The 26,500-nt window shown below is 42.8% G+C and overlaps 2 protein-coding genes across 3 annotated transcripts in view; both read right to left on the bottom strand.

Annotated features, from left to right (window-relative positions):
* The window catches only part of ADAMTS8 (ADAM metallopeptidase with thrombospondin type 1 motif 8), a 489,092-nt gene that overhangs the window by 459,744 nt on the left and 2,848 nt on the right, over window positions 1-26,500 (bottom strand). The window contains exons 2-9 of one of the 2 annotated variants that reach the window (XR_014176079.1): window positions 13,659-13,898; window positions 13,398-13,530; window positions 11,501-11,668; window positions 10,094-10,392; window positions 8,990-9,173; window positions 7,236-7,408; window positions 5,747-5,922; window positions 2,536-3,936 (exon numbers count right to left, since the gene is read on the bottom strand). Coding sequence is in view for 1 of the 2 variants with exons in the window: in XM_081961266.1 (XP_081817392.1) it covers window positions 3,186-3,936; window positions 5,747-5,922; window positions 7,236-7,408; window positions 8,990-9,173; window positions 10,094-10,392; window positions 11,501-11,668; window positions 13,398-13,530; window positions 13,659-13,898 (2,124 nt within the window). In the remaining variant the exon portion in view is untranslated. Of the gene's footprint in view, window positions 1-243; window positions 3,937-5,746; window positions 5,923-7,235; window positions 7,409-8,989; window positions 9,174-10,093; window positions 10,393-11,500; window positions 11,669-13,397; window positions 13,531-13,658; window positions 13,899-26,500 lie in introns of those variants that run through there. The other variant, XM_081961266.1, reaches the window with a different exon arrangement.
* The window catches only part of SNX19 (sorting nexin 19), a 395,229-nt gene that overhangs the window by 107,564 nt on the left and 261,165 nt on the right, over window positions 1-26,500 (bottom strand). The gene's annotated exons all lie outside the window — the stretch shown is intronic.

Genomic DNA, 26,500 nt, shown 5'->3' on the forward strand with positions numbered 1-26,500 from the left:
GTACAGACTCTTAAAAACCTCCACAACTTCTGGAGGCAAGCTGTTCCATTGGTTAATTGACCCCACTGTTAGGAAGTTTCTCCTTAATTCCAGGTTGCTTCTCTCCTTGGTTAGTTTCTGTCCATTGTTTCTTATCTTGTCTTCTGGTGCTTTGGAAAATAAGAGGACCCCCTCTTCTTTATGGCAGCCCCTCAAATACTGGAACATTCTATCATGCCATCCCTAGTCCCTCTTTTCTCTCGACTAGCCATACCCAGTTCCTGCAACTGTTCTTCATATATTTTAGTTCAACAGAATCTTAAGAGTGATTCCATCCTATCTCCTCCCACACATAGTTACCACAATCAAAATCTGCATATGTTCCCCCCCCCCATTCTATTATTATATACAGGTGGTCCTCGACTTACAACAGTTCGTTTAGTGACCGTTCAAATCTACAACAACATGGAAAAAAGTGACTTGCGAGCATTTTTCAGACTAAAGACCGATGTAGCATCTTCATGGGCATTGATTTACATATGGATGTCTGACCACCGGCTCACATTTATGACAGATGAATGTCCCTGGGTCATGTGATCCTCCTTTGCAACCTTCTTCACGTAACAACCATGCTACTAACTTTTTAACAACTGCAGGGATTCACTTAACAAATGTGGCAAGAAATGGTTGTAAAATGGGGCAAAATAAATATCTCATTTAGGAAAATAATGGTGCTGGGTCAATTGTGGTCATACGTTGAGGACTACCGAGCAATCTTACCTATCTGTACTGGTCTTAAAGAAGACAATGTTAGCCATTTGTGCGCGACAAGAAATGGAATAACTTGCTGAAAGCATCTTTGTATCTTTGCATTTCACCAGGTAGAACTCCAATGTGTCCAGAAGATAAAGGTTAAGGTTCCCCTCACACATATGTGATAGTCGTTCCCAACCCTAGGGGGCAGTGCTCATCTCCGTTTCAAAGCCAAAGAGCCAGCGCTGTCCAAAGACGTCTCCATGGTCATGTGACCCGCATGACTAAATGCCGAAGGCGCACGGACGCTGTTACCTTCCCAACAAAGGTGGTTCCTATTTTTCTACTTGCATTTCTTTACATGCTTTCGAACTGCTAGGTTGGCAGAAACTGGGACAAGTAACGGGAGCTCACTCCGTTAAGCGGCGTTAGGGATTTGAACCGCTGAACTGCCGACCTTTCTGATCGACAAGCTCAGCATCGTAGCCACTGAGCCACCATGTCCCTGTGTCCAGAAGAGACAAATGTAAATTAAAGCCTAGAGCTAGTAGTCATACCTTGTAGTTATGGAACAAGGGCCACTGTAAACCCATGTTCTCTGACCGGAATGTTCTTTTTGTCTCAGAACTGAGACTTGCTACCTTCCAACATCAAAATATCTGGCTTCCCTTTAACTATTCCTTATGACATCAGCATAATTTAAGAGTGGAAAGAGCTATGTTGTTGTTGCTATTTTTGTAACACACTTCTACAAAAGCAGAATTCCTTGTTTATCTTCTAGAGAAAATGGAGCTGTTTCCTAAATAAGTCACACCAAAGCTCATGCAGGACACAAAATCTCGTTCGATATTTTCAAAATCATCAAGAGAATTTTTTCAAAATCATCAAGAGATTTTTTTCAAAATCATTAAGATATTTTTTTCAAAATCATTAAGATATTTTTTTTTCAAAATCATTAAGATATTTTTTTTCAAAATCATTAAATATTATTTGTAGCCAATCAGAATGAGAATTATTATACACAGATTGGCTGTGTAGCCAATCAGAATTAAAGAATTAACGATGAAGTTATTAAAGTTGAGAATTAGAGAATTAAAAGTTGAGGAGTCAGCAAATGAAGAGGCATAGTGAACTTTGCAAGGACAAAAAGGGAATTCATTTTTCAGGACTTCTAGATTTGCTCATGGAAAACACGAATGCTAATCAATCATGGAAAAGGGCTAATTTAGTAGAATAAAGACCACCATCATCTTTCAAGCGTATATAGATTAGATGTTTTAGTATGAGGTTGTTAACATCATTTTGAGCACAATGCCTAAAACAGAAAGAAAGCAGCTAGAACTTTGCTACCCATTGTAAAATAGTGGCAATCTGATAATCGAGCACCAATGTCCTGTTTCACCTACTGTATATGAGCCTTGATTTGCTTTAGTCTGAAAATTAGACTGAAGACAAAAAATCTCGAGACGTTAGAGATATAACTGTCAATCCTGTCAACCCATCCATTTGGGTTGCATTAAAACTGGGACATCTATTTACAAATAATAAGGAATCTGATAAAAAGCTTATCTCCATTTCAAACCCAAAGAGCCAACGCTGTCTGAAGATGTCTCTCTGGTCATGTGGCTGGCATGATGAAACGTCAAAGCGATGCACGGAATGCTGTTACCTTCCCACCAAAGGTGGTCCCTATTTTTCTACTTGCATTTTTTACGTGCTTTTGAATTGCTAGGTTTGAAGAAGCTGGGATAAGTAACTGTAGCTCACTCTGTTACACGATGCTAGGGATTCGAACCGCCGAACTGCAGACCTTTCTGATTGACAAGCTCAGCATCTTAGCCACTGAGCCACTGCATCCCTTATAGGACTGACTTACCGGTTGCCAATATCAAAGACCGAATTTTGTATGCCTGTATGCCTTCCCAAAAAAGGCATACTGTTTTGCTAAGTGAAGGATGCCCCCAACTGCAATCACGGGGATTAACTCCGCATTGCAGGAACAGCAGCCTCTTAAATAACGTCTCTAAAATCCAACCCACAAAGATGCCAGGTGAAAGCGTAGGTGAGTTTTGGCTCGCCTGCCGGGCCAACTTAGGACACGAATTTCCCTTAGCTACCAAGTATCGACCTGCAGACATTTTTTTTTCTCTCTCCAAAAACGTCAAATGATTTATCAAAAATTCTATTTTCCCCCCCACTGAGGTAGATGTCAATTTGGAGGAAAAGAAAGTACAACAGAGAAAGAGAGAAAGGGGAGGGGGATTAGTGGTGGTATCCCATGCCTTCTAATCTTTCAAACAGGGATATGAAATAGGACTTCTTCAAGTCAATTAGTGCCCGTTGGCCTTAAAACTACTCCCTTGCTTGAAGACGGCAAGCCTATTTGGAGTTAGGTTAGTAGTTAGACTAAGTTACAGAGGCTTCTTAGATTGCCTGCCAGCCTTCAGTTCACTTCAACACTCCTGGAGGACACAGAGAGTAGTGGCTGCTGGGGGCTGCAATGAATTGCATTTCTCGAAGGCAACAGGCTTGCCTAGGTAGTCAGTGCACAAGGCACTTTGTGTCCGCATTCCTTCTCCACATGTTTGGGAACAGGGGGACCATGGCCCCATCTGCCAGATGGGGCAAGGAAGACCACTGCATGGTTTGATGTCCTCAGGTTGGAGGGCCTTGTCACAGGTGGATGAAGGCTGCCCTTCTACATCCAGACATTCTACTGTCCGCCTTTGCCAACCCGAGCTACAGGACTTGGAGCACTCTGACCAGTCTCCCAGAACCCACTGTGAGGTCAACAAGGGTTTGATCATGTTGGCCAAGCTTTTCTCCTTGATCTTCTGCTTGTTGAATTGGAGGTCCTTAGGGATAAAAAAGGTATATTTCACCTTGGGCGGAGGGAATGCCTTGGGGAGGAACATCTCGCTGGAAACGGTCAACACCTGAACGACAATGGATTCGGGGAGCTGCTGGTAACTCTGGAGGCGTTCCAGGGTGGTCAGGGAGCCGCTGTACCTCAGGACAGTCCCCTTCACAAAAATGTCCTGTTCCATAGCTGAGACGGTGAAGTTTCCGTTCAGTAGGTACTTGCCATCCAGGGTCCGCAGAGCTAAATAATTCCCATCATGCCTTACTCCTCGTCGGCTGTGTTGCTTGATGTCAATGTTGGTCGCCCCTGCTGGAATGGTGACGATGTCATTGTAGCCAAACCTACAGAGATGAGACAAATGGGTGTTGTCTTCAGTTAAACTGGGGCTCAGCAACCCGTGGCTCTGGAGCCACATGTGGCTCTTTTATCCCTCTGCTGCAGCTCCCTGTCACCGGTGGGCTCCACAATTGATAGGGCTTTCAGTTAGGACAGGTAGAGGAAAAAGGACGCCGCGCTAGAAGGAGACTCTATGGTGGGGAAACCACACTTCCGGTTAGCAGAGGAAAAAGGACGCTGTGCTAGGAGGAGACTCTATGGTGGGGGAACCGGACTTCCGGTCGGCTCCAGAATTGAATGGGGGGCTTCCGGTTAGGACCTTTGTGGCTCTTTGAGTGTTTAACGTTGCAAACCTCTGAGCTAAACAGCAGTGTGAACAATGGTCTGCTGAAGAACAACTTGTATCACTCCATAACCAGAAGCATCCCTGCTCCTGTATTTTCTCTTGGCTATTCCAAGAGGCTAAAAGGCTTTAAATTGTAACTGACCTTGGGGTCTCCAAAGACTCTAATAATGTTCAGGAATTAAGGAATACCATATTTTTCAGCGTATAAGACTCACCGGAGTATAAGACACACCAAGATTTTTAAGAGGTAATTTTTTTTAAAAAAAATGTTGCACTCTGCAGACCTCCCTCTGCACGCCTCATTTTTAGTGAAAAATGGGGCATGCAGAGAATTTGAGAGGCCTGCAAAGTGCTCCGGGGGGCTGGGGGTGGGAGGAATGAGCAAAAAGAGGCCAATTGTTTGCCAAAACAGCCTGGTTTTTGCCAAAAGAAAAAATGGCATGAAGAGGCTTTGGGAGGCTGGTAGAGTGCTCCTGGGGGCTGGGGGGGGGGTCTCAAAAATGAGAAAAAAATGGCCTGTTTTTTGCTCATTTTTGCCCTCCCCTCCCCTCCCCTGGAGCACTTTGCAGGCCTCCCAAATCCTCTGTACATCATTTTTGTGAAGGGGGCGGGGTTTCGGGAGGCCAAAAATGCTGTATTCAGTGTATAAGACGTACCCACATTTTTACCCTCTTTTTTGGGGGGGAGGGAAGGTGCATCTTATACTCCAAAAAATATGGTAGTAACGTAAATGCCCTTAGCTTGTAAATGCCCTAAGCACTACACCATTAAATTCCAGGGATTTCAATGGGGTAAAATGAAACCATTCTTATCCATCATATTCTGCTATGTTATTCTAGTGCTTTTTTTGCATTGAGGGTGACCCTTTGCCTTCGAAAGGGGCTACTGGCCCCAAAAATATTCAGGACATACAAATGGTGGGGCCAAAATAAAATGCAAAATGGATGTCAGTTACATATAAAATACATTTAACTAAACATGGATACTCTGATTTTTCTTTTCTTTTCTTCTTTTTACAACCCTGTAATCCCTTTTATTGGGGCAGAGTCGGGACGACTGAATGGAGCTGAGCATTTGCTGACCGGATGCCCTTCCTGATGCCTACGTGGAGTTCACAGCAGATATTTTCTCCTTGTGCCCTGATGGAGAAACATCTGCCATTGCTTAGGCTTGAACTCTCAACTTCCAGAGTGTGAGGTGAGCATCTGGACCTCTAGGTCCCTCTAAATATGGATGATTAATCCTGGTTATTTAATTTTCTCCACCCTTTTCATATTAGCATTTAACGTGCAAAAACAATTTGGAGCAAGTCCCATTCTGCTGTAGGAAGGATTTCAGGATTCTAATCCCAATGAAAGATATTTTTTTTTCTGGATGTGTGTGTGTTCATCAGAACTCTATACTCAGCTCTAACTGGGCTCTGTGTATTCTACACCAAGCTTTGCAAAACATTTGTGGCATTCTCTTACTTGGATTTGTTGAGTGAGCCAGATATTTTTCTACAAGTTGAACAGTCCCCACCACAAACTCCACATTTGTCTAGTTTCTTGGAAGAACCGATAATATGATCACAGCCAGCCTTGATGCATTGTCCATGCACACAGACAGAGAGTGTATCAGGTGCACATGTTGTCCCGTCAATCACCTGATATAAAAAGAAAGGAGAAATAAAATGAAGTCAGTCTACCCATTATCGCTCTTTAGTGTATTTCTAATGGCTGAAAAGACATTCGTTTAAATATAGTTCTTAGGAGTATCTCTTTAGAAACTTGGAGAGTATGCAAAGCAGGGGTGGGTTCCTGCCAGTTCTAACCTCTTCTATAGAAGAGGTTCCACAAATCTACAGTGCCGTTTAGAACCGGTTCCAGCTCCCTCCCCCCGCCCGTCCGCACACCATCAAGATGAAGAGCGAGAGGAGGAATTCTGGGAGTTGAAGTCCACAAGTCTTAAAGCTGTCAAGTTTGAACACCCTGGGTTTTTTTGTTCTAAAGGGTTAGGGGTACAAGGGTCTTGTAACTTGACAGCTTTAAGACTTGCGTGCTTCAAATGCCAGAGTTTCTGAGCCAACATTTTGGTTTCTAAGCAAGAGCATTGTTAAGTGCGTTTCACCACATTTTACAAGTTGGCCATGCCCACCCAGTCACATGGCTGGCAAGCCACTCCCACCTGGTCACATGGCCAGCAAGCCACTCCCACAAAGCAGGCCACACCTACAGAAGAGGTTCTAAAAATGTTTGAAACCCACCACTGATGCAAAACTATTGGTTTCGGTTATGGTCGGTTCTTGTTTTACGAATAATGTTTTTTATGCTTCCATTTTTCCATCAATTGATGGATATTTCCATTTACATTTCACACATATTCATTTGTGGCTTTTATTTCTATTTGAATTGTTAAATGTTGATGTATTTACCTCCCCCATGCCACACGCCTATATATTTGATTGTACGTCGCCCCGAGTCCCTTTGAGGAGAGGGCGCGACTGATAAATCGAATAAAATAAATAAATAAATAAATAAATAAATTTGTTCGGTTCTTACTATTCATAATCTGCATGCTATTGAAAAGCATTTTTTAAAATATTGTATCAACAATAGTGCATTATAAGCCCGGCCTGAATGATCTATATATAACTTCGTACATCTTGTGCTACAAAATTTTCAAACATGTGGGTTTAGGCACGAGTGCATACGTTCAGATTCTTCTGAACATTTGGTAAATGTGTGCAAATGTGGCCGACGGCTGTAATAATTCTGCTGGATGGGAGTTTTCCTCTACGCCTCCAGCTTTATATAGATTTTTCTCCCAATTTTATAGGAAACATGTTTTTTCCTCCCAGCCAGGAGAACATAGTTGTATTGGTGCCCACACTAGCAATAGGGAAATTTAGAGAAGTTTTTAGTAGGCAGGAGGTTTTGAAATCTGCAAAAACTTTGGACGCATAAACAGAATTCTTACTTTGGTCTCAAAGACTTTGAATTCATTCCCTCTTTTCGCCCGGCAGACTAACTTGCAACGATCTCGAGGAGACACTCCAGCATACATGGGGACCCATTCTAGCAAATTCCCATTCATGTCGGTGAAGTTGTATCTGTCATATTTCTCGCACTGGTGCTCTCGAAAGCTTTTGCCTACAAGGGAAACGAAAGGAGCCCATGTGAACACGGATACATGCACAGCACGAAACCTCATTTCCAATGTTTCAGGTGAAAGCAAACATCACAGTCAAACATTACAGTCACACCCAGTGGTTTGCTATGGGTACAGAATTACAGAAACCTGGCAGCAAATTCCGATTTTCTGCAAAACCATGGTAAAATATGGTCACGTGACTGTGGGATGCTGTAAATGGCTGTAAAACCAGCTGGGTTAGCCCAAGCTTGTCAGAATATTCATGAACTGGCTGAGACATGGTAACAAGGTCAGCCAATGAATAGGGCTTAATAACAAGGTCAGCCAATGAATAGGGCTTAGTAACAAGGTCAGCCAATGAATTGGCCTTAGTAACAAGGTCAGCCAATGAATAGGGCTTAGTAACAAGGCCAGCCAATGAGGGCTGTTTGGAAACTGAAAGAGTTTTGGAGCCAGGGATGGGTTCCGGCAGTCTCTACTGCCGGTTCGCTTGTGGGCACGTAGCGGGCAAGCACTCTCGATGTGCGCTGTAAATGCATGCACAATGCAATAAAAATTGCTCTGCACATGCACAGAAGCAAAAAACAAGATGGTGCCGCCTATGGCGCCGCCTGGAGAACTGGTTCAGGGGCGTGGCAGACCTGGATCACTGCCGGTTCCAGCAACCCAGGCCGCCAAGCCATTACTGGTTCGGCCAACACTGGTCCAAACTGGTAGGAACCCACCATTGCGTGTAGCTCTGAGTCTGTGCAAGAGAACTAATCTAGTCTGCTCTCTGAATTGAAACTGGAAACCAATCTCTCCTCTCTACCACGTTGGAAGAATCTGCTGTTAGTATTGTACATTTATTCATGTGTTGTTATGTATGTAAAAAAGTTAATGAATCCTGCTGAATCAGTTCTCTGTGTGTGCTTTCTAGGTTTGAATTTTGCAACAAACTCTGACAAAGGATCATAGCTTACATAGGCTTTTCTCCTTTAGTGTTGGGTCTAAATAAAGTTAGACTGAGTATCAGTCTATCCATGTATCACATCATTAGGGCAAGGCACAGAGTTGCCTTCAAGGCAAACATACCTGTGAATGTGTTAGAATATTCATGACTGGGAGAGACCTGGTAATAAGGTCAGCCAATGAATAGGCATAATAACTAAGTCAGCCAATAGGAGCTTAAACACATCTGAGTCTGTGCTGAGAATCGTAACTGAAACTACTCTGTCTGCTCTGAACTTTGAGATGAAACTGTCCTCTCCTGCTTGTGTTCTGCTTGTAACTTCTACCACGTTGAAAGAATCTACTATTGGTATTGTACATTTATTCATGTGTTATTATGTATGTAAAGAAGTTAATGAATCCTGCTAAATCAGTTACCTGTGTGTGCTTTCTGGATGTGATTTTTGCAACAAACTCTGACAAACCTTAACAGAGGCATCGTCACGCTGGGTGCCAAACTGAGGAGGTAAAAATTAAGACTACCCTAGCAGATATCCAGTTACTGAGTTTTTGATTCATTTCTGCACAAGCCATTTCAGTACAAATGTCTAACACTTGATAGCAAACATTACTATAAAAGAGGAAATTACCAGTTGGGGAGCATTCCTCAATGTTGCAAGACTCATATTGCACTCTTTGTCCCTCACAGTATTTGCCCCCATTTTTGGGCACTGGATTGTCACAGTCTCTGTAAGAGAAATGCACCCCTCCACCACATGTCCTGGAACATGGCCCCCACGAACTCCAGGGACCCCAGTTTCCATCCACAGCAAGCTGCAAGACACAAATGGTTGGGTTATGGCTTATTTGAGAAGTCGCTGAGAAATTCATCTTCTCTCCCAGGAAGATGTTAAAGCAACAGGGAAAACATCTTGATCCCATCTACCCTCTGGTGAAGGAGCAGTAAAATGCTCTGCTTTGCTCCAACTATTGTAGTGGTTGTCTTAGAAAAAGAGAGAGAAGGACACATCTCTGATACCTGGAGGGAGATTAAAGTCCCCAAGAGATGCTATTGTCTTCTTTGGATGAAGAACCAGTTGGTCTAGGGCTGAAGGTACAAGGCTAGACACCATGAGTCTCTGAGTCCACCTTAGGCATGAATGCCAGCCGGATGGCTTTGGGCCAATCACTAGGACATTGTGAGTTCTAGTCCTGTCTCAGGCGTGAAAGCCAACTGGGTGACTTTGGACCAATTACTAGGACATTGTGAGTTCTGGTCCTGCCTTAGGCATGAAAGCCAATTGGGTGACTTTAAGCCAATCATTAGGACGCTGTAAGTTCTAGTCCTGCCTTAGGCATGAATGCCAACTGGGTGATTTTGGACCAATCGCCAGGACAAGAAAGAAAGAAAGAAAGAAAGAAAGAAAGAAAGAAAGAAAGAAAGAAAGAAAGAAAGAAAGAAAGAAAGAAAGAGATCTTTGTAGCAACTAGAAGACCATTCTAATCCTAATCAGTCAGCCAGGGAGTAATATGTATATTTTTCCTCTGTCCTCTCATGTTTATATTATGTTATCATACAGAGCTTTGAATGCTTTAACATCTTCTCTTTGCTGGTTCTTCACATCTGATTTTACTCCCTTATAGATGCTTTTATTCAACACAATCCCAACCAAATAACACTATCATTGTTCCCACGTGGTATTTCTACCTTATTAGAGATAGGCAGCCCACATTATATCTCACTCTAAGATTACCTTGGGCATCACTGTATCTTGTGCCACGCAGTGGCTCTCCAGACACATTTGCCCTGGCCCACAGGGTGTCCCATCAGCCCAGGGCAAGCTGCCATTTTTGGTGTGGCAGAGTTGCTCTCCGTTTTCCAACTTGCACCAAAGCTGGGAGCAGACGTCTTCCTGTGTGGCATTTGGGCAGTGTTGGAACTCTTTGCCAAATATTTGTTGACACTGTTGGTCTAAGTTATACAGTGGTATTTGGCCTGGAAGGTCAGTCGGGAGGGCGATCATTTGGGCTGGTTCATCAAGCAGACAGTTACCTGGTGAAAGAGAAAAAGTAGAAAGACTGTCTCAAAGAATGTATTATCCTTACAGCCAAATTTCTGTGAGTCTCTTAAAGAAGTCCATAAAGCAGAAATTGGTCGTATCTATTGTCTTCATCTTTCTACTCTAAAACAAACAAACTAATAAATAAATGAATAAATCCATCTATCCATTTATCTCAAGCAGTCTTCAATCTGATGTAAACTATTGTAATATATCTTAGCAGGTTAGCAAAACCATAATAAAGATCCAAACCGTTTTTCCCCCCCATTTTTAAGAGTTTATGAATTAAGTTTGTAAAAGTTCTGCCCATCTGTGCCCTTGTTCGAGTACCTGTGTTTTGAGAAATAAATTACATTGAAGCTTAGAATGTTTAAAAATAGACTTTTATCTATAAAGCGTTCTTTGAATTGTTCTAATGGAATGAACATTGAATTGGCATCAATTTACATTAGATACAAATAAATCTGTAAAGTGTTCTTTGAAATGAAGGTAGCAAATGAAGGTAGCAAAAGTTTTTGATTAGTGCTATTTCTCCAAAAAGCGGACATGGTAGTTCAGTGGCTAAGACTCTCAGCTTGTCGAACAGAAAGGTTGGCAGTTTGGCAGTTCGAATCCCTAGTGTCGTGTAACAGAGTGAGCTCCCGTGACTTGTCCCAGCTTCTGCCAACATAGCAGTTCGAAAGCACATACACAATGCAAGTTTAAAAATAGGAACCACCTTTGGTGGGAAGGTAACAGCGTTCCATGCACCTTTGGCATTTAGTCATGCCAACCACATGACCATGGAGACGTCTTCGGACAGCGCTGGCTCTTTGGCTTTGAAAAGGAGATGAGCACCGCCCCCTAGAGTCGGGAATGACTAGCACATATGTGCGAGGGAAACCTTTACTTTTATTTCCCCCAAAACATATTTCATTTATTGGAGGCTTAAAGCGATGGGCTCCTTTGCTCGTATAAAACTGACTTACAAAAATTCAGTCCAGCTTGGCCTGCATCATATTTGGTTCCCCAAATGAACTGGATCCTGTTTTCAAGGCTTGAAACTTATTGGACAAACTTTGTCAAAGAAGCTCAACTCGATATATATATAAGGATACGTACCATGTCCTCCATCCAGGAATTCTGTGATATACATGGCACTGCAGGGGGACCAAGGAAGGGTCTTGTTTAGATGAATAAATAATGGAGCCATCATGTGATGTTTTCCTAATGTCCCAAAAAGCCTTTCGCAACTCTTGGAGTCATCATGAGGCATGCTGAGTACATGCCCTGCAAAGAAAGAAAAATGGATGGTTAGAGCATAGAACAGTGTTGGTCAACCTTTTCGGCACTGAGTGCCAAAACGAGAATGCGTGGGTACACACGCATGCCAGAAACCGGCTGCCTGGTCTTCTGGTTTCTGGCACGCATGCGCATGTGAAGAGCAGACAGCCAGTTTGCATGTACTAGGCAGGAAGATGAGCTTCCAGTTTTCGGTGCTTGCATGTGCACCGACTGCCAGGTCTTCCTGTTTTTGGTGTGCATGCACACATGAAGAACAGCTGGCCAGTGCACATGTGTGTGCCAGAAACTGGAATATCATCTTTCCTGCACATGCATGCGCAGTGGCCAGCTACTCTTCCAGTTTCCGGCACTCCCACGTGCGTAGAAACCAGCTGGCCAGCATGCCGGAACCCGGAAGAATAATGGATGACGGCTCGCGTGCCCGGAGAAATGGGTCTGCGTGGCACTTCTGGCACGAGTGCCAAAGGTTCGCCATCACCGGCATAGATCCTAGAATAATAGGGTTGGAACGGACCTTGGAGGTCTTCTAGTCCAACACCTTGCTAAAGCAGGAGATACTGTACCATTCCAGATAAATGGCTGTCCAATCTCTTCTTGAAAGAGAAGGGGCATTCATAACTTCTGGAGGCACACCAATCCACTGATCAATTATTCTCACTGTTAGGACATTTCTCCTTAGTTCTAGGTTGGATCTCTGTTTAATGATCTTCCACCTATTATTTCTTCTCCTGCCCACAGGTTTCCCTGACAATAGGTTGACTCCCTCTTCTCTGTGATAACCCTTTAAGTACCGGAAGTCTGCTATCATGTCACCCTTAGCCCTTCTCTTCATTAGATTATATAGTTCCCTCAATCATTCCTCATACAGTTTAATCTCCAGACCCCTTATCATCTTTGTTGCTCTTCTCTGCACTCTTTCCAGGGTCTCAACAACTTGTTCTGATGCAGGATTCAAATGCTAATAAGGTATCTCTCTAAACTAGCAAGAATGGGCACCTCTGGGTGTGTGTGTGTGATATTTATATTGATTTTGAAAGCCAGAGGCAACTGCTTTCCCCGAAAATTGTAAATCATTGATGTTGGAGTTAGAACACATATATTTTCCTCAGAATATAGATAACTAGAACTATGCAATCATATTTGATTTTTTTGAAAAGTTTTATGTTATTTGGGAACATTGTGCCATTTTGGTGCCAATGGGTTCTCTACCCATTGGCATGGGTGGAGAACCCATGGGCTACATCATAGCCAATCATAGACCCATTGGCTACATCATAGAAAGCTACATAACCTATCACCTTTTAGAAGAGAATATTTGTAGGTCGGGGCTGAACTGTGGACTCTTCCATGCTCTCTGAGCTTGGTGGTTTTCTTTCAATGCATTGATGTTACCTAGTTGGATAATGAAATGTCTGCAAGAAAGCTACCATGTTCAGAGAGCACCAAGGACATCAGAGTTCAACCCTGAGCTACAAATATTCTCTTCTAAAAGATTATAGATGCATTGATCAATGCGTCAATGCATTGACAATGTTACCTAGTTGAGTAATGAAATGTCTGCAAAAAACAAACACCCATCTAGCTCCTATCATCTTTTCTTTAACGGCCAATCTTGAGAATGCAACCTACAATATGTAGGGGTAGCTTTTCTACAAGGCAGCTGCTGAGTCAGATACAATGACGGTCTACCCATCAAGCTAGGCATGACAGCTACCTAATTCATGGGCCAAGGTGTAAGCTGCTTGGAGACCCTCATCTTCAATCACCGAACAGCTTTTGTTTGGGTCACACATGGTGCCAGTCTCAGCCACTCCAAGGGTCCGGCAGGTTCGATGCCCACAGAAATCCTGTGATTGAGAAAGATAAGAGGGAAATGATATGAACGTTGACTTACAAAGGAATGGTCCTCCATTCTTCTACTGGATCATCTTCAAGAAGATGATCAGAAGAAACCAGCCAACCTTCACCTAAATACCTGTCTTGTCAGCAGGATTGCCGTGTCGTAGTGTTCTGGGTGGCGGTCACTTGGAGGGTTGAAGAACTGTTGCCAATTGCAGAAGTTTCTCAGCATCAGACCTCCATTGTCCGAAACTTCTGGTCCATCCTTTTCATCTTCCACTACCAAAACCTTCACCACCACCAGGTGGATAGAATTCTTCAGGCTGGGGTGCTTGTAGATTTGAACAGCCACAGACATTAAGGTCAGGATATGATTCTGAAAAAAACCATCAAAGACATGGAATAAAGTGGTATTTCTAAGAAATAGAACTATAAGAACTTTTACATTGGAATTTCTTTTGCGCTGTACACGATACATTGCAATGCTTAGAAATCATGTGACAAGTCATACAGTCAGGGGTGGACTGCTGGAGGTTCTCATGGGTTCGGGTGATCCTCGAGGTAGGATTCTGCCCAGTTGGGTGAACCCACAAATGCCACCCCTGGCTGGCCATGCCTTCCCTGCCCACCTCGCCCCTCCCTTCCCAGGAGGCTCCTCGCGGCCCGTTCATCATGCCAGGTAAGTGCAGGACCCGGGCCCGAGGCTCAGGGAGGGTGAAAAATGGGCCTACCAGAAGTTCTGGAAGTCCAGAAATGGGCATGCTTCCGGGGAAAGCAGTTTTTCCCTTCCCGGAGGCTCGAGGAAACAATGCAGGAGGCAGACTAGGCCACACCCACCATGGCTTCCCCCACCCAGCAATGGGGCAGCGAACCTGTTGCTGCAATTTTTGGAGCCCACCACTGCATACAGTACAGAAGTATTTCTCAACTTTGGCCACTGGGAGATAGGTGGACTTCAACTCCCGGAATTCCCCAGCCAGTCTGGGGAATTTGTGGGAGTTGAAGTTCACCTATGTTCAAGTGGCCAAGGTTGTGAATCACTGCAGTAGAGTAACTGCTCAAGATCTTGTGACAAACACCTCCTAATTATGGGGAAAGAAGGAGGCGATAAAAGCTATACATTTTTCTTGCTAATTCTGGTTGCCTCAGTGCTTGTTTTCAGCACAATTTGCTGCCAACACAACAAAGTTTAAGCGCTCCTTCGGATAGACAACCAATCTATCCTTTCATAACCACAAGACTGCAAAACAAAACCGAGGAGAAACTTATATCGCTGGCTAACGTCTTGGCCAGTTGCCCACTCTCTAATTAATTTCATAAGGCAATCATGATGAAATCTCATTTAATTAAGGCTATAATCCCTAAATCAGTTTCACTACACTGAGAAAAAACCTCCCTAGCTTCATTTCCCAGGCTATGTCAGTAGCACACACACAACCTTGCCATGCCCCCAACATCTCACAAACAAAGCTGTTTGGGTTGCAGCTTGGAAACCTATTACATAGAACCAAATTCAAGCGGAAGTGATCGAAAGAACAATCATTAACAACAATCCAAATAAATAATGTTCGGAAATTGGACTCCGGTGCGCTGGGAGTGAAGCAAATGTCACACTGATGGGTTATAATACCCATGTTGACCTAGTCATATTTTGTTTTGCTTTAACAACCCTTTTGCAGTCAAAGTATAATTATGAAATATAATCCTATTTCTAACGTTCTTGCTGGTAGTCAAGCGATTGAACATTCTTAATCATGGACACATACTGTTCAGAAAGTGGCCCTCTGATCAGTAAACTGGATTAGATAAAGGTTCCCCTCACACATATGTGCTAGTTGTTCCTGACTCTAGGGGGCGATGCTCATCTCTGTTTCAAAACCGAAGAGCCAGAGCTTTCTGAAGACGTCTCCATGATCATGTGGCCGGTATGAATAAATGCCAAAGGTGCACAGAATTCTGTTACCTTCCCACCAAAGGTGGTTCCTATTTTTAAACTTGCATTTTGTATGTGCTTTTGAACTGCTAGGTTGGAAGAAGCTGGGACAAGTAATGGGAGCTCACTCTGTTATGCAGTGCTAGGGATTCGAACCACCCAGCTGCCAACTTTTCTGATTGACAAGTTCAGCATCTTAGCCACTGAGCCACCGTGCCCACTGCATCATCACAATTGAATTAACCCATGCTAATTCCAGCCACTGCAGTTGTACTGCAGAGCACCAATAATAAGACCACACTCAGAATACTGCATCCAGTTTTGGTCACCACACTATAAAAAAGATGTTGAGACTCTAGAAAAAGTGCAGAGAATAGCAACCAAGATGATTAGGGGACTGGAGGCTAAAGCATACGATAAGCAGTTACAGGAACTGGGGATGGCTAGTTTAGGGAAGAGAAGGACCGGGGAGACGTGGTAGCAGTCTTCCAATATTTGAGTGGCTGCCACAGAGAGGAGGGGGTCAACCTGTTTTCCAAAGCACCTGAAGGCCAGACAAGCAATAATGGATGGAAACTGAACAAGGAGAGATTCAACCTGGTAATAAGGAGAAATTTTCTGACAGTGAGAACAATCAACCCATGAAATAGAAGTTGCATTCAGAAGTTGTGGGAGCTTCATCCCTGGAAGATTTGAAGAAGAGACTAGACTACCATCTGTCAGAAATGGTGTTGGGGTCTCCTGCTTGGGCGGAGGGTTGGACTAGATGACCTACAACCTCCCTTCCAACTCTGTGAAACTGTATCCTTGGTTACAATTGAGCAAATCCTGGATATTGTAGACCTTCAGAGAACTGATCTACCAAATCAAATCAGAAACGGACTTCGGACAGCTTATTTGTGAGAATCGAAGCAAAGCTTCTTACAGAGAACACTATAAAAAGAATTGAACCGAGCAGAGTGTGTGGGAGTCACATGACATAGTGTACTTGTGAATGGAACACATTTTTTGCCCAGGATATTTGCGTGAGCTCTCAAGGGTTTTGCATCACTGAACCTTCTGTTTGGGTGAAGAAGATGGAAGTGAGATGACTTCATAGGTCAGACACTCCAGATATGCAGAAAGCTGATGTTAACATCTTATCAGTGAGTCAGAATTCCAGCTTGTCTTGGCACCAACTCACGAGACAAAAATGCAATTGGTTACACAACAGATAAAAATACCGAGAAACAGCAAGCAGCCACTTTATTCTCTGGCACCGTTTGCCCGTTGTGATTTTGGGTGCCTCGTGCCCGTCATCATTTCTTAAATTAAGCTGCACCAGTGAGATTTAAGGGCAACTAGAAAAAAATATCTCCTCTGCTAATTGTTCAACCTCTATCCCATCAAAGCAGATAAACCAAACAAAGTAATTGCTTTTCTTCTTTTAGATGAACTAATATTCCTTTATTTGCTGAAAATGAATTGTGGTTTTATATGCGCTGAGCCCCATAAAAGATAGAAATATTCTGGTCAGATGGCACAGTTCTAGGCTGCATAAATAGAGGGATAGAATCAAGATCCCGTGAAGTGTTAATACCACTTTATAATGCCTTGGTAAGGCCACACTTGGAATCCTGCATTCAGTTCTGGTCACCATGATGTAGAAAAGATGTGGAGACTCTGGAGAGAGTGCAGAGAAGAGCAACAAAGATGATTAGGGGACTGGAGACTAAAACATATGAAGAATGGTTGCAGGAACTGGGTATGTCTAGTTTAATGAAAAGAAGGACTAGAGGAGACATGATAGCAGTGTTCCAATATCTCAGGGGTTGCCACAAAGAAGAGGGAGTCAAGCTATTCTCCAGTCAGATGAATACCGATGGATGATGTTAGGCAGAGGCAGAATTTTTTCTTCTTATTATTTTCCTCCCCAAAAACTAAGGTACGTCTTTTACTCCAGAGCATCTTATACTCCAAAAAATATGGTATATACCACTTCACATGCTTTACAGCCCTCTCTAAATGGTTTACAGAGTCAGCATAGTGCCCCAAACAATCTGGGTCCTCATTTTACCGACCTCAGAAGGATGGAAGGTTGAGTCAACCTTGAGTCTAGTGAGATTTGAACTGCCAAATTGCAGGCAGCTGGCAGGCAGGAAAAGTAGCCTGCAGTACTGCACTCTAACCACTGTGCCACCACAGCTCATCAGTAATGTTATTAGAATGTAACATTGCGTTCTAATCATTCTTGGTTGACAGCAGCCGGTACTCAAACCACATGAAATGCTTTTAGAGAGAGAGAGAGAGAGAGAGAGAGAGAGAGAGAGAGAAGAAAGCATGCATCCCTGGTGTATTTGGGGAAAGAAAAATATAGATCCAAACCAGATGGTGTTTCACACCAACAGCTAAATTTAGCACCTGCACCCAAATAAAGACTCTTTAGGGACCAATTTTGAGGACAATTGTGGTTCTCATTAAAATGATGAGCACCATCTGTCGTAAAAGTAATAAAAAAAGTACAATTATTAGATGACAAATCCATAAAGCTACTTCCCATGTCATGTTTTGGTTTGCCCAGAATGCAAGTTCTATTGCCTTAAAAAGAAAAAAGCAGGTGGATAATTCTTCCCATCATTTTCGGTGAATGCCTGTGAAATCACAGGGAGCCTTTCTGGAAAATAGAGCTGATTCTAGGTCAGGGGTGTCAAACCCAATTTCATTGAGAGCCACATCAGAGTTGTGTTTGACCTTGGGGGGCCAGGGTGAGTGTGTTCAGGATGGGCGTGACCAGCTCGACATCACTCATCTTGGGGGTGGGGGCTGTGGTTGCCTGAGCACTCTGCCAGCGAAAACTGGTTCCCGAGCTCCGTTTTAGGCTCCAACAGCCTCCTGCAATCCTCTGCCAATGAAAACAGAGATGGAAGTGCTGTCCACAGTCCTTGCGAGCTCAGTTTTTGGCTGCAATGGCCTCCTGCAACCTTCTGCCAGTGAAAACGGAGCTCAGGAGGGTTGCACATATCCCTGATTTCCTTCTCTGGCTGAAAATGCCCTAATTTCTCACTGCTTCCTGATGCTACAAATAAAATGGAAAAAGATGAAAGGAGACCCAGAAAGAAAGAAAGAAAGAAAGAAAGAAAGAAAGAAAGAAAGAAAGAAAGAAAGAAAGAAAGAAAGAAAGAATTTCTACTTGAAAACAGTTGAGAATCCACCCTTGTTTGGCATCCCATCTGACATTCTCTTATGCTTCTTTTCGGAAAAAAAATACTCTCTTGCCAGCAAAATAAAATCGATCTCACATTGAGAAACCCAGTCTGATCTGGAGTAAACAATGATACTTTATAAAGAGCCCCATTTGACCAGCAATAGTATGAAAATACAATACAATACAATAGCACAGTTGGAAGGGACCTTGGAGGTCTTCTAGTCCAACCCCTGCCTAGGCAAGAAACCTTATACCGTTTCAGACAAATGGCTAACCAACATCTTCTTAAAGACTTCCAGTGTTGGGGCATTCACAACTTCTGGAGGCAACTTCTGTTCCACTGATTAATTGTTCTAACTGTCAGGAAATTTCTCCTCAGTTCTAAGTTGCTTCTCTCCTTGATTAGTTTCCACCCATTGCTTCTTGTTCTACCCTCAGGTGCCTTGGAAAATAGGTTAACTCCCTCTTCTTTGTGGCAACCCCTGAGATATTGGAAGGCTGCTATCATGTCACCCCTAGTCCTTCTTTCTATTAAACTAGACATGCCCAGTTCCTGCAACCGTTCCTCATATGTTTTAGCCTCCAGTCCCCTAATCCTCTTTATTGCTCTTCTCTGCACTCTTTCTAGAGTCTCCACACCTTTTTTACATAGTGTTGACCAAAACTGAATGCAGTATTCCAAGTGTGGCCTTACCAAGGGATTACAAAGTGGTTATAATTATAAAGGTATTATATAATCCTTGTGGACGTCTTTGCAAATCACTAATGGTTTCAATTAGAGACCCAGACTTAAAATCTGTGACCTTCTGTCCAAAGAATTTGATTCAGTGCTGAGCCGAGATAACTTTCCAACTTTCTTTCAATTACCCTTGTACTCATTTACATCACAGCCCATCACTGACAGATCTTTTTTTTTTCTTTTTTAAAGAAGCAACAATGAAAAGCCAGATCACTTTCTCGGAACGCGTCCTCCCCTCCCCCTGTTTGCGTGCATTATCTTCTTTGATCTAGACTTGTAATCAAATTAAAAATAGTCTCCTTGTTAGATGTCACTGGCAAGAACAGCAATGAAAAAGTCTACTGACTCAGTTTCAGCTAAATGGAGAGATTCTGCACAATTTATAATTTCCTGACTACACTCATATCCTTGGCATGCGCTGGGACCACACGATAAACAGAGTGGGAATAATCCACTTGGCGCTTCTGCACAGCAAACGTAGAGCAGTTTCCTTGATGACAAACCCCTGAGATATTCCGTATAAGTACACATGTGGTTTTTTTGCATAGTGATATGGTGCCTATTTTGCATGCACCAAGCAAGAGAAGCATATGCTAATATCCCCAGCCAATTAATACAGCTGGAAAAATCCCTATCTCAGGTATATTAGAGCTACTCAGGCTCATTGGTGACAGAGATGTACAACATTGCAACTTCAAGATCCACACAGTGGGCGGTGTTTTTTTTTTTAAGTATTAAAGAAGCAAGCCAACTGTTTTACATGGGCGGTATATGAATTAGATAGATAATAGATGATGGATAGATAGAAGACTGATAGGTGACCAATAGATGATAAATGATAGATGATAGATGCTGGATAGCTAGCTATCTGCTAGCTAGATGATCGATAGATGATTGATAGATGATAGATGGATAGATAGATAATGGGTAGAGGATGAATGATAGGTGATTGATAGATGATTGATAGATAATAGATGATTGATAGATGATAGGTGATTGATAGATGATAGAGTGTTAATGGATAGATGATAAATGATAGGTGATTGATAGATGATAGATAATTGATAGATAATAGATGATTGATAGATAATAGATGATTGATAGATGATAGATAATGGATATATGATAAATGATAGATGATAGATAGATAGATAGATAGATAGATAGATAGATAGATAGATAGATATACATACATACATACTTTGGAAATATCTGGACTTTTTGTTGAAAATGGAAAAAATGAATTGATAATTTATGGGTTTACTGATTAAAATGAACTGAATATTGGGAGTATTTACTATTAGAAGTATTCATTAAAGTATCTTTAATGAGAGAAGAGAGATGAAGTTTATAATGACTGTAAAGAAGGCTGGAAATCACTTCCTTATTTATCTTATCTTTTTTTTCTTTTTATAATCCTTTTCCTCCAATCTCTCAGCTGACATGTCTTTTCTTTATTCTTCCTTTATATTATTGCATGCAATATATTATTTTTTATCTCCGTGAACATTTCTAACAAAAACGATAAAAGAATGAATAAAAGTGCAACATATGTCCAGGAGCAAGACATCTTTTCAACAGCTGTATCAGCTGGGCATATTAGGATCTTCCTGTGTATATGGTTTAAATGTGATATATGGGGGTGGTGGTGGAGATACTACTGGCTCATTTGCAAGAGCACAATGAAGATGTTTTAAGCAAACCACCTGGGCACGCGAAGTAAGCCACAGGAAGCTGTGGAATCTCTGGGAATGGTTTGTGGTAGTTATGTTTCCTAGTCAGCTGGAGCTGGGAAATAGCCAGACCACAGATGCTTACACTAGGCGGACCAAAACAGCAGCTCTGAGATGATCCTTGCTTGCTGTTAATAACATTTGACTTCTTCCAAGGTCACTTGTCTTGGGCAAGGGTCGCAAAGAAGCACAGGCAGCCTGTACTGTTTACCCCACGGTTTTTGTAAGGTCTTGGCTCCCATCTCAAATGCAGCACCTCCTCTGCCAATCTGAAGCACAGGCCAGGAATTCAACAGTGCATCACAGTTTATTTCATCTATTTTCTTTTTTTATCCCGCCTTAAGTATTTTTTTCTGTATAACTCAAGGTGGTGAATATACCCAATAGCCCTTCCTCCTCCTATTTTCCCCACTACAGTTTTATGCGTTGGCTGGGTTGAGAGATCCTAAACTCGGATTAGAACTCACAGTCTCCCAGTGATTGGCTCTAAGTCACCCAGACGGCTTTCATGCCTGAGGAAGGACTAGAACTCACTGTCTCCTGGTGATTGGCCCAAAGTCACCCAACCAGCTTTCATGCCTAAGGTGGGAGTAGAACTCACAGTCTCCCAGTGATTGGCTCTAAGTCACCCAGACGGCTTTCATGCCTGAGGAAGGACTAGAACTCACTGTCTCCTGGTAATTGGCCCAAAGTCACCCATCTGCCTAAAGCAGAACTAGAATTCATAATCTTCTGGGTTCTAGTGTGGTGCTTTCAACACTAGACCAAACTGGCTTTGTTGTTGTTCACTCTAGCTGAGCAGAAGACAGTTGGAACACCTGAAATGTTTCCCCCATTAGTCAGGCTGTCCTCTATATTACTGAGATTGTGCCTACTTTCTTGGTTTTCCTTAGTCTCTTCCCCACTTTTCTCTCTGCTTTTTTTTAAAAAAAAAGTCTTTTCTACTGGCTTTTCTTGTGTCTTTTTTCTTCTTCCTGATTCATTTTCATCACTTAATCATCTTCTGTCTGCTATGGCCTCTACTGACTGTCCTTTGTCCTTCACGAGGGCTGAAGATTCAATGGGCACATTATCTACACAACAGACTTAAATTGTTGGAGAACCATTTCCTTTCCCCAAAGAACTTTAGGAAAAGAAGTCTTGGTGGGGGGGACAGAGCTTCTCAAATGGACACTTTCAAATTTCATTAGTTGGGGAATAAAGATTCAAAAATGTACAAAAGTGCTATTGTGTACAGTTCAAATATGAAGTTCGGGTTGAGGTCTTAAAGTTAGTCAATGAATTCAAACTAAGACAAATGAGTTAGAAGGGAGATAAGGAAGTGACATCCTCCTACATTTCTTCTAACCTGACCCCTCACAGGAATAGTGGGACATGTTGGTTAGTTGCGAAGTCTTGTCTGACCCATCGTGACTCCATGGACAACATTCCTCCAGGCCTTCCTGTCCTCTACCATACCCTGGAGTCCATTTAAGCTCACACCTACTGCTTTGGTGACTCCATCCAGCTACCTCATTCTCTGTCATCCCCTTCTTCTTTTGCCCTCAGTTTTTCCCAGCATGAAGCTCTTCTCCAGGGAGTCCTTCCTTCTCATTAGGTGGCCAAAGTCTTTGAGTTTCCTCTTCAGGATCTGGCCTTCTAAAGAGCAGACAGGGTTGATCACCTCTAGGACTGACCGGTTTGATTGCCTTGCAGAAAGGAAAGGAAAGGAAGGTATGGGATGCAGAGGTGGTATTCAACTCGTTCGGGTGAACTGGTAGCAGAGATTGTAGGTGGGCCTGCACACCTGCCCTGGCACTATGCCATCCTATTTAGCCACGTTTTTGAGGCCAGGCGCATGCGCGGAAGGTGCAAAGTTTCCCCTGACTTCTGTGCCTAAGGCAGATTTCAAGTGCCCCATACTTAGTCCAGCACCTTGATCACAAGACCAAACTGGTTCTCAGAAGTGGTTATCCCATCTTATAAATGCAATCGAACTTCATAGAACATCTGAAATTTTCCCCATTGAAGACAAGTGTTAGGGCAAAGAAATTAATGCTACATTGGCTTGCTTTTCTTTTGGCTTGGAAATTTCTCCAAAGTTTTCTTCCAACTGTTGGCCTTCAGAATAGCAACGTTCATTTTTGAAGTGTGTTTTTCATACCAGAGTGCTGCATAACCGAGAGGTGCTGTGCCAATAGGCACGACAAAGCCGCATGAAAGCAGCTGTTTAACATTAGACGGAGCATAGAAGAGGAAGTTGAGAAGAATCCTGCCCTGGGTGGCCATGTGTCCTAGTTTCAGAGGAAGGTCTTTTGCTTTGAAGGATTGCCCAATCTTAGGGAGTTTACTGATCAAAGAGAATCCATGGCACCAAAGCCACACTTGGAATATTTGCATTCAGATTTGGTCGCCACAATGTAAAAAAGATGTGGAGACTCTAGAAAGAGTGCAGAGAAGAGCAACAAAGATGATGAGGGGACTGGAGACTAAAACATATGAAGAATGGTTGCAGGAACTGGGTATGTCTAGTTTAATGAAAAGAAGGACTAGGGGGAGACACGATAGCAGTGCTCCAATATCTTGCCACAAAGAAGAGGGAGTCAACCTGTTCTCCAAAGCACTCGAGGGCAGGACAAGAAGCAATGGGTGAAAACTAATCAAGGAGAGAAGCAATTCAGAACTAAGGAGAAAATTCCTGACAGTTAGAACAATTAATCAGCAGAACAACTTGCCTCCAGAAGTTGTGAATGCTCCAACACTGGAATTTTTGAAGATGTTGGATAACCATTTCTCTGAAGTGGTGTAGGGTTTCCTGCCTAGCAGGGGATTGGACTAGAAGACTTCCCAGGTCTCTCCCAACTCTTCTCTTCTCTTCTCTTCTCTTCTCTTCTCTTCTCTTCTCTTCTCTTCTCTTCTCTTCTCTTCTCTTCTCTTCTCTTCTCTTCCCTTCCCTTCCACTCCACTCCACTCCACTCCACTCCACTCCACTCCACTCCACTCCACTCCACTCCACTCCATTCTATTCTATTCTATTCTATTCTATTCTATTCTATTCTATTCTATTCTATTCTATTCTAAGAATATTGAGATTTTGAAATTTCCTGTTGGATTGGACAGCAATTTTAAGGCAATGAGCACAGCTCACCTGGTAATCTTTTCCACTGTAGGGAGATGCAACCGAATGACATGATAATTCCCTGAAAACTATGGTGATTATCATCATTCTTGATGTGATTCAACCCCATACCTCAATTCGTATATCCAAATTTGAATATCCTCCTCTGCCTCTTTATGGAGATGTGTTTTCTCCCTGGGGAGGGTTGGTTTTTTTTTTCTTTTTTTCTTTTTGAGTGATAGGAAAAAAAAAAAGAAATGGAAGAAGCCAGTCTGTTAAAAATTTAAGTTTGTTAACGTATGGATTTATTCTGAGCATCTTCAAAAAATATGGTTCAGGATGCCTATATCTTTCAGCAGAAGCGGAAAAACAAACATTGACCAGAGTGTGCGCAGGATATTTTTGTGCCTGTGATGAGAGATGAGGTGGTAGCTTGTCTGTGCTGACTGCACAAAAGCCAACTATTATTCTCATTCCTGCATCAGTACCATGGGCTATTTTACAGGGGAAAAACAAGGATGCGTGGCCTGTGACATTTCTTTTCCCCCCAACATCATTTGGTTCAATGGTTAAGGACACCAGCTAGGAACTGGGAGTCTGTGATTTCTAACTCCACCTTAGGCAAAAAGCAGCTGGGTAACTTTGGGCCAATCATCAGGAGACTGTGAGTTCTAGTCCCACCTTGGCACAAAGGAATCTGAGTGCAGGGATGGTATTACCTAGTTCCATGATGGCGAACCTATGGCACGCATGCCAGAGGTGGGACGCAGAGCCCTCTCTGTGGGCATGTGGACCACTGCCAGATGCTCTTCTGGTTTCTGCTCTGCTGGTCAGCTGGTCATCATAGTCCTCCAGAGTGCCAGAAAATGGCCTGAAAATGGCCCAAAACCAGGCCATTTTGGGGGGCGTTTCTGGCCCTTTTTGGGGCCATTTTCAGGCCATTTCCCGGCATTGTGGCACCCATGAAGACCATTACAAAAATGTCTGCAAGAAAACAACGAAGCTGGGACAGCCCCAAAGTCCCCTCCGTCGACATCATTTGCACTTTTGTAGCAGTGGAAACTTTCCCTGCTTAATTTCTGGCAATGACTGAGACCCCTGTTCCAGTCGAACGGCGGTCAGAGCAAAGATGTGGCTGACCCCCAAGAGTTTACAATTCAGTCTTAGCTGTGATAATGTGCTCAGCAAATTGTTTCTAAAAAAAGAAAAAAAAACAATTAAGGAAGCAACGAGTCCTGGCTGTTCAGGCTCATTTTACCCAAGTTTAAGATGCTGATATCCCCCAATATCTCAGGGGATGCCACAAAGAAGAGGGGGTCAAGCTATTCTCCAAAGCACCTGAGGGGAGGACGAGAAACAATGGGTGGAAACTAATCAAGGAGAGAAGCAACCTATGACTAAGGAGAAATTTCCGGACAGTTAGGACAATTAATCCATGGAACGACTTGCCTCCAGAAGTTGTGAATGCTGCAACACTGGAAGTTTTTAAGAAAAGATTGGATAGCCATTTGACTGATTTGTACACGGGTGCAGTACATGCTTAGTTTGGAGATCATATGTTGACCATCCCAAGTCCTGTACAATTCACATTCTCTAACGAAGACGTATGTCCTAAGATGGTACTCAAGCGGAGGGGCAGAGTTGCAACAAAACCCCTAAACCCACCGAACACCATTTCCATTCCTAAACTGAATGACAATGCATATTTTGGCTGCTCTTTTAATTTATTTTTTCCACAAGTTGATCATGTCTACAGCCCCCTCCCCATTATTCTAAAACCTTTTAACAGACGTTAAGCAAAGACCACTTAGCAGACTTTGAAAGAAACAGTTTCTCCCTTTCTTCTCATGTAGTATCCTTAACAGATTAATTTATTCTCTGATACATAGCAGTCAGAACATTTTTGGGGGGGACATAAATTCCAGACGGAACTCTTTTCCAATTAGAGCTAGTAAATTTGAATGCAGTTTTTGTGGAGACTGGCATGGGATTAGTCAGGTTAGTATTTTCTTCAGGGGTTTGAAAAAAAAAAGCAGGATTTCTTCTCTCTCTCTCTCTCTCTCTCTCTCTCTCTCTCTCTCTCTCTCTCTCTCTCTTTCCCCCCCTCTCTCTCTTTCCCCCACTCTCTCTTCCTCCTCTCTTTCTCTCTTTTTGTCTGCTTCGCCTTCTTTCTCTCTCTCTCTCTCTCCCCATTTCTTTCTTTCTCTCTTCTCTCTCTCTGTCTCTCTCTTTCTTTCTTTCTTTCTCTCTGTCTCTCTGTCTCTCTCTTTCTGTCTTTCTGTCTCTCTGTCT

Source organism: Natrix helvetica (genome assembly GCF_964273705.1).
Source record: "Natrix helvetica genome assembly, chromosome: 8".
Taxonomy (NCBI): Eukaryota; Metazoa; Chordata; class Lepidosauria; order Squamata; family Natricidae; genus Natrix; species Natrix helvetica.